General features: G+C 37.3%; 1 protein-coding gene across 2 annotated transcripts; it reads left to right on the plus strand.

The window, feature by feature from the left end:
- Positions 1 to 550: 550 nt before the first annotated feature.
- LOC129725261 (uncharacterized) lies at positions 551 to 6645 on the plus strand. 2 transcript variants are annotated; one of them, XM_055680852.1, is made up of 5 exons: positions 551 to 1698; positions 5176 to 5322; positions 5382 to 5456; positions 5524 to 5703; positions 5777 to 6645. In XM_055680852.1, exons 2-5 carry the CDS (start codon positions 5298 to 5300, stop codon positions 6016 to 6018), a joined length of 522 nt encoding a protein of 173 aa, XP_055536827.1. In that variant the 5' UTR covers positions 551 to 1698; positions 5176 to 5297; the 3' UTR covers positions 6019 to 6645. The 2 variants fall into 2 exon arrangements, with proteins under 2 accessions (XP_055536827.1, XP_055536828.1); XM_055680853.1 differs by having other exon boundaries at positions 5212 to 5322.
- Positions 6646 to 8839: the final 2194 nt, after the last annotated feature.

An 8839-nucleotide genomic window follows, 5' to 3' on the forward strand; every position in this document is an offset into this window, starting at 1 on the left:
TTGGTAGTGCAGACCCGGCGAACGTAACTCGAAACGAGTCTGACGGAGTGTATACTGTTTTGCCACCGATGATCGATGCTGACCGCAATTGCTTGCAGTCGAGCACCTTTACTTCGGGACACGTTTTGTTCTTAAAGCACCCTTTGGCACTTTGCAGTATACACTCGACGGACAGACTCGAATCGGTTATGACACCGTCGATCTCCACGTCTCGTGCGGGTATGTAAACGCGATACTCGCGTGTGAAGAGCTCAGAGCAAGCTATATCGTTGGCCTCTTTCAGGTTACCGACCACGACACGGAGCTTGTTAGGCCGGACCTTGGAAATTTCGGTCACGCCCTTGTACTCCTTCGTCAGGTCTTTAGAAATCTGCAAGAGGTTCAACTTTTTCGATTTCGGTCCTGCCTTTGGCCGAAAATAAACAGTATAGCTGCCCTGGGCTCCGTCTGGGTAAAGCCTGGGGCGAGGGGGGACTGAAGAATGAACAGGGGAGGGGGTAACAGAAGGGTCAGGGTCAGAGGGGTTCGGGGATGGTGGCGCGGGAGGCGAGGGATCTACATCCATCGCGCTATGTTTAGCGCACTAGCGCTGACAAGAACACGTACCTTTTTATTTCTCCCTTCCAGTAAGGTTGGTTGTCCGATCGTTCGAAGTAGCAGCCGTTACAGCCAGCAGCACCAATACAGCAGCACCAAACAGCCACCAGCAGCGAGCCAGGTGTGAGATCACTCCACACAGCGATACGACTCGCTGACACTGATGGCTTCTTCTTTTTCCTCGTTTGTGTCTCGTCCACTGCTGTAGCACAATCCAGCCAGCAGCCAAATCGGCTTACGCACCAGCTGGCAGTCACGATGCGAAACAGTTGCACAAAGGAACGACCTTGAACCCGGATTTATTTCACTCGACCAGGCAAACAATGCCAACACTTGTTCACACGTCTTTTGTTTTATACTCTATCGGACCGATCACCAAACACGTCCAGTACTGATGCGTGTTCGGCACAGAATGAATGACATTAATTCTTAAAAACAATTCAAATTTTATTTCATTAAATATTGAGCAAATTGACATATTTTCAACTCCTCACACGTTTTATGATAAAAATTTGGTTTATGTTCCATAAAAACTCAAAAAATACAAAGTTCTTTGTGTTTAAACAACACAGATTTTTTTCACAGATATTTTTGTTCCAGATACAGATGTTCAGATTTTTTCAAGGGAAAACACAGATTTAAATGTGGCAACCCTGGTCTGCATTACCATTCCGCTTTTCGTTTATGTTTATGATCGACCTACAAAACAGTCAATCAGTCTAAAGTATTCTTACGTTTGAGGCGTAGCGAGAGAATTCCGAAATGATGCTTAACATTCGCGTTGTTGTCAAAAATACGACTTGTGGTTGGAATAAGTTTTAAATATATATATATATTTTTAATAAATCGCTCGCAACTTTTGTATCCGTTGTTTTTTCATAGAGTGAAAGTGGTACATGCTACATGGCCGTCGTATCCAAATACAATTACGTTTCAATACAAAATTCCAATTCTTTTGATCGTCTCGTTTTGTTACATGGTCTGCACTGCATTAGTGCACTTCAATCTATGAAATTCAAAAATCAAAATAAGTTATCGGAGTATATTGATTAACAGCATTTAAAGAAAAATCACCATTCGTGCTCGCAACAACGCAAAAAGGTAGGTATATACCGTAAAACGGGGTAACATTGATTAGTTTTTTCACTTTTTCGCGAGTACACTGGGGACTTTTTTTACGCGGTTTTTTTATACGCGACTTTTTTCACGCGATTTTTTACAATAACGCGGATTACACTGTGCTACAAATGAAAAAAAATGCAAGAACTGCTGAAGTGACCCAGTGTAGGTTATAGGTCTTGTTGAGTGTAACATACTATTTATCACATATAGGTAAAATTTAAAAAAAAAATATAAATCATCTTATTTTAGTAAGTACAAATCATCTTATTTATTTTAGAACTATTCATCACATATAGGTAAACTCTTTAAACATATTTATGTATATCAAAATTTCTATTTTTCGCCTTTCCAAAATTTGGGGTTTTTTGAAAAACTTCAAGTAAACGCGCAGGTAACACTAAATCACATCAAAAGTTCTTGCATTTTTTTATCATTTGTAGCGATAGTAGCCAAAAATACTGGTTTTCTAAAATAATATGTAACTAAGCCAAATATCAACCGATTTTCACAAAACTACTTTCATTTGATTCGAAAGTAAATATACTTTCAAAATTATAATATAATTGTGGTATGTTTCTTAAAAAAATAGACGGCAAATTTCAAATTAAGTCGAAAAACTGCGTTGAAAAATCTAAAAACTTATATTTAAACTCAAATAACTCAACATGTTTTATTGATATTAGTAAAAACCTGTATATATTTTGAAAGCTCTATTTGTTCCCTTTTTAAAACTGCTTAAATATTAAAAATCGGCTGATAAATGACTGAGTTAAAAAATATTATATGCACTGAGGTCCAAAAAACCGTATTTTGACCCTAACTTATGAATTTGAGGGTGTTTGTAAAATTTCTAGTATAGGCGAATGTTATACTCAACAAGACCTACAACCTACACTAGATCACTTAAGAAGTTCTAAATCGTTGTAGCACAGTGACGATTATTTTTACGCGAAATAAGTTTAGTATAAGTAAATGCAATAAAGTAAAAATCAATCGTATGGTTCATGACAATAAGATATTCTGTTTTATTAATCTAAATAATGCATATTTTTAATATATTTGCTGTTATTATCAAAAAACAGGCAATTTCCGTTGATTCGGGAAGAAGAAACAAAAATACATTAATAATTTTACAACGATACGAGTCAGGGTCGTTGCGATTTACTTCCGTTTAAGAAACGAAAGCTTAAACATGTAGCAAAATTATTATAAAAAAGTTATTGTCATGTTCTTCAAAGAATTTTCATTTTAGAAGCACTAAAACTTATTTTGGGTGTTTCGTTACCATTTTTATATCATTTTTCAAGTTTATATTTACTTACGTGCCATTATTTTTAATCGGATCTTATTATTGAATGGAGTTTTTTCAAGCGATTTTTTAAAATTACGCGGTTTTTTATACGCGGATTTTTTCAACTCAGTACAACCAACCGCGTAAAAAAAAAAGTAAAAGTAAGTCTGCAATCGTTGCAGAAAACGTATGTTGATCATATATGCAAGGCCTTTCCAAACACGGCGTAGGCTAGGATGATGTCTTGGTTAGAGCATAAAACTGGACTTTCTAAACATATATAAATTAATTAACTGTAAATTTAATAAATTTCCATAATTTTTTTTCTAGTTGATTGAGAAAATTAGATAACGGATCTGGAAAACGTGTCAATGAATACGAAATGTTTAATATTCGACTAGTATAAAGTGCTTTTTTGGCACTTACTGAGAGTAAGAAATCTAACGGTCGAATGGATTTTAAAATTTGGTTATCAAAACAATAAAAAATTTCAAACAATGCAATATTGTTCAGATCTCGAATGGCACAAGACTAAGATGTTTTACTCAAATTTAGCAAAAAGTAATCACGGGGCAGTTTTATTTCAACTATTCACGAGAAGGGTAAAACTGATCAATGTTACCCCGCTGATCAATGATACCCCGTTTTACAGTACAAAATATTGATTAGAAAATATGATTTTGTTTACATCCACCTCAGATGCATAGCACACAATTAGTAAATAGCAAATCACATGTGTTTATTGCCGCGCAAGCGACCGAAAATTATTTCATTCTTAACTTCCCGCCTTCGGTGCCGTCTTCGCTGGCCCGCAACTCAGCGAAGCGGTTGAAATGGTACCAACTGCTCTATTCACTTTGTGCCTTGAACGTATACATAATGAAAGATTGAACGAAATAAACGAGCGCTGCTATAGCGAATGACCGCCACCTAGGAACTAAAGAAATGTTCAATTCCACTTTGACTGCTCTTTCTCCGGGCGATCGCTGTACTATGCCGAGCAGACAAGTTGACTGCGGAAGGCGATCGCATTCGTGTTTTAACAGACAACTTGCGATCCTTAACAAAGCACTGCTCGCGAGCACAACCAGCGGAGGTGATTGTTAAGACCGTCAAGACGCATTATGACGATACGGAGTGACAAGGCACGACGAAGCGGAGTGGCAAAAAGAATATTTCGACGAGTAGGCAGGGATGTCACATATACAGATTTATCAGTACTTAGGCTACTGACATACTGAGGCGTCAAATGAAGCGAAGCAAGAAGCGTCGCAAAAGCGTCCGAGCTACTTTTTCGAACGTCTATATGAAACGCTCAAACCGGTCATACTCGAGTGGCAACGACGCGTCGGTAGAGGCGGCGAAACAGAACGAGTAGTGTTTTGACGCGCGTATACTTACGCGGTAATACCTTGTTCAGACTAAATCTTTCATCGCAAGGTGCTTTATATTTGCTTTGTTTTGGTTTGGTAATTGAAAAAAGCAAATAGAAAACATTTTCGTTTACAAAATGTTGAAATGTTTAAAAAATGTTAGTGCAGTTCAGACTAAACCTGATATCGCCAGGAGCTTCATGTTCGCTTTATTTTGGTCTTAAATATAGAAAATATCGTGAAAATTTTTCAGGTAGTCAGGTAAATAACACTGGTATTTTTGATTGATATTGCATGCCTCACATGCTGCACTTCTTTAGTCGCGAAACGCCAGTCGCTGAGTAACTAGCTGTGCTCACAGGGGTTATTCAAAGTCCAACAGATATCATAAACTAGTTAAACGTTACTCGGGGTTAGCGGGTTTAAAATTTAGAATAATTTCTTATATTTTTTACTACGTCTGTAGTGCATCTGACTTCAGAAATATTATTTTACTTCATAAAAAAATCTCTATGTTTACTTAAAACGTGATTTACCGTGCTTGAAGAAGCAAACAAGTCTTCATTGGACGAATTCATATCTCGAGGAACATTTCAAAAGGTCCTATCTGACATTTGTAAACAAAACCCAATTTATGCGTATTCGTTTAAAAGAGCTTCTTGTCTTTAAGCTAATTGAAAAATAAACTGGTTTTTGATTTCTATAAAAATTTCTGAGTGTGTGAAAAAACGTCCAATTTGAAAAGTATTACAATATCGCACAGCTTTCTGATTGGACCTTTTTACCTACTAGTAGGCCAACATGTTATTCAAACGACAACTTTGACAGAAACAGATTGGACCTCGAAGATTCAATAATGCAATACTGAAGGAATAATGCCTTTTATCCGTAAAACGTAGTGAAAAAAACAGAAAATGGAATTCATTTCGTCTAACCTCGGTAAGTTGAAGAATTATTTTGGAATTCCTTGAGTAATTTTGTATATTTTGTTATGCTAGATACCGCAGATAACGCCAGCCGAAGTCCAAGAAATATAAATCAAATGGAAATCTTTTATAGCCATTTGTGTGAAGGTAAAGTTCAATTCTATAATTTCTGTGAAAATTTAACTAAATTTTTTAACTAAAAAACCGATTTCAGATGTTAATTCGTCATTCGACAGTCAATACTATCCCCGGCCATGCCACTACCTTTCTACTAACGGAGGTTCACCTCGTCCTGGCCCTTCTTTCCAAGTCTCTGCTATCGGTAGTCGGTGTCACCACTCCAACAGCCTAGAGAATAGACGTTCAACACCCCATGGTTCTTCTTTTATCTGTGGTAAAATTTCATGCGAAAGTTTCTATCATGTTTGGATGGGATACTAATTTTCTATATAACACGATTTTGTCAGGTCCATCGCACCGTAATTGTTTTCCCTTTCATCATGATGTTACACGCCGCAATCAGTCAAGCAGAACAGACCGTGGCCGTGCTGATCAAGCTTCTGTCGTTAGTGGTCGATATCCTCAACCATGTTATAGTCATCGTTCACGTCGCGATCAGCCCTTTACGTTAAGCAGCATAGATGAAAGCCGGGGGCTTCCTGTCCAAGCTTCTGTTGTTAAAAGTTTTCATTTCATGCATATAGAGTAATTTTACTTAAATACTATGTTAGTGTTTGTTATACAACATCAGGTGACAATTCGTCGTTTCCAATGTTGTGCGGCCCGCAACCAACTCACAATCGTCCCACTGGTGTCGACCGCTCTTGTAACTGTTTAAATTGTCGCGAATATAGCAGATTACGTCGAAAACGTAGCGCCTTGGACGAAATTGGTTAATCTTAATAAAAAATGTACAGTTTTGCTGAGATACTACATTATTGTTCATAATAATTTTAGATAGAAATGTGACATTGGAAACAAGGCACAGATATCGAACATCTTGCCGTCACCGTTGCTGTTTTCCTAACGATGCTTCCCTCGTGAGTTTTCCGGAAGGAAAAACAGACATTTCATGGGCTCACTCGAACAGTAATAGTTCCAGGACGCTCTCGTATTGTCACAAATGTTCATTGGATCACCCCTATGCCAGCCAAGGAACATCACAAAAAATAATGAAAAATGCAAGTACAAGTCCAACGTGCCGTTATTATCACATCGCATGACATATCACATTTCCTTTCTTGATTGGGTTTAACATTTTGAATTTCTATTTGATCCCCCACTTCGTTTTTTGCGGTCATTTCATAGACCACTTCACTGACACCGCCTGCCTTCATGATCAAGTGGGTACTGGATTCCTATTTATTTTGATCCACACAGAAGAAGATTATGTTAGAATAATGTTGGTCAATTAAAAAAAAATCATAAAAAAGCTAAAAATATGTTTTAATGAAAACCAATTTCGAATTCGAATATCATACATCAATCATAAAAATATATTAGTTCGTATTAAGCCTTTGGAGCCATTGTCTCAAAGGTCCAATGTGTCGCTAATATTTACTAAGAGACCAATCAGATAGGTCCTATGTGATAAGGAAAACAACATAGGTCCTATGTAACAAAACCATCAATAAAACCTGGAAAAAAGATTTTAAACGTTAAAAAAAGCATTGGAGGTGCAGACAACATTCTTTTTTTGCACTTAAGACCATAAAAGAGATGAAATTTTATTTCTGTAGAAATTGGCATTTGAAAAAGATCTACAAAACTTCAAGTTCAATTTTCTCTGATTAGCATCGATGTCAGATAGGAACTTTTGAAATGTTTCTCTAGATATTTCCTTTAAACGAAGCCGCTGCTGGAATCTAGGAATATGACAACACAACGCATTTGCGACGTTCGCTCCAGTATGTCATAGGAAGCTTCACCCAACGCTTTTGTTTATTCCGCTTCTAATACGCTCAACGCTTCGCTTCATTTGACGCCTCAGTATGTCAGTAGCCTTATACAGATTTTTTGTGTATTTTTCATACAGATATCTGTATATACAAATTACAGATTTTCTAGAAATAGTACAGAACTGTACGCATTCGTTTTTTTTTGGTTTTCATGAAGTCGCGAAATAAACTTTTCGATATAGATGAAAATCAAAAATGAACTCAAATGCTATTGAGCGTGTTGGAGTTTTCATTATATTTATATGTTACGCGTAAACGTGTGCATAAATGAGTCAATGAACAAACTATGTTGCGTTTTTTTCTTCTAAGGGATATGTTGAGTAAATATGCAGATTTTTATACAGATTGAAATATCACCAAGGAGATTTCCTGAGATTCGAAATACAGATAAAAATGTGGCATCACTGCGAGTAGGTATTCCGATACCCTACACGTTCAAGCATGCGGTTCTATATAGATACATCACCCCACTTTCGGCTGTCGGTGCACGATGCAAAACTGCTTGGTATCCAGAGATGCCAGATATACAGACAAATCTGTATTATACAGACTTTCTGTGTTGCGATACAGACACGCATAAGCCTACAGATTTTATACAGACATTCAGTATAATACAGATATTACACAGATATCTGATATTCTACATAATGGTTTTACCAGTATACACAAAAAAACGAACACAAAAACCAAAAGTCACTGTAGCCGTTGCTGGAAAAAGTGAACTAGGAACTGAACACTTTGCTGAACATATTAATCTTGCGTTTTTGAGAGTGAAATCATGACAACGAATCGAGTCAGGCTATCGGGGTTTTTATCGGCCCCGTGGGCACTAATCTGCCTGTTTCGCCCCCAGTAACAAACAGCTGATTGTCTCGATCGATTGCCATGCAGGTTATATTGGTGAAAAGAGCGTTTGTTCTATTCGGAGCAATATCCAACGTTGAAGAATTGCTTAAAATGTCCCAAACCTTGAAGGTACTATTTTTATAACCGCGAGACTTCTGCCATCATGTATCAGTTTAGCTACATTACGACGAACGACGATTTTTATCACGGGAAAGACTCTTACTTCTATGTGTTACTTAGATTTAAAAGATAAATTAGTTATCGATTAATCGACCAACTATGATAGACTCGAAAAAGAACAATCAAAACAAGCAATAAAACAAAACAATCTGACAGGTCGACAAATAATTAGGTATCAATGTATCGGTAACTTTTTTTCGCAGCGGTATACAGACTTATACAGACATTTTTATGGATTATACAGACTTGCCAAAAAAAGTCTGGCATCTCTGTTGGCATCAGCTCAGCGATTGACAAACCGCATGCGTGAGTCGGTGAACGAAGCATTTTCGTTTTCGGGCACATTTTTTCAAGCACTCCTAGTCAAGTACTCTTATTCGAGTACTCGCGTACTCGGCGTGAGTAAAAAGATAGAAGAGAATTTGCGAGCGGTTGTATGCAGGCTGCTGCTCTGGCAAGTGCGTGAATAATAAAGAGTGTCTCGAAGGTGTGTGTGCGAACGACTGGAGAAGCGTATCACACATCTGATTCTCAAGCAGAAAGGAG

The sequence above is a fragment of the Wyeomyia smithii genome, chromosome 2 (genome assembly GCF_029784165.1).
Source record: "Wyeomyia smithii strain HCP4-BCI-WySm-NY-G18 chromosome 2, ASM2978416v1, whole genome shotgun sequence".
Taxonomy (NCBI): Eukaryota; Metazoa; Arthropoda; class Insecta; order Diptera; family Culicidae; genus Wyeomyia; species Wyeomyia smithii.

What these genes read in the sequence shown, in the direction of transcription:
- LOC129725261 (XM_055680852.1), top strand. Translation starts at nt 5,298, where the DNA reads ATGGAATTCATTTCGTCTAACCTCG. An exon ending in TTATAGCCATTTGTGTGAAG is followed by an intron (nt 5,457 to 5,523) that starts GTAAAGTTCAAT and finishes AACCGATTTCAG; the next exon opens with ATGTTAATTCGTCATTCGAC. An exon ending in TGGTTCTTCTTTTATCTGTG is followed by an intron (nt 5,704 to 5,776) that starts GTAAAATTTCAT and finishes CGATTTTGTCAG; the next exon opens with GTCCATCGCACCGTAATTGT.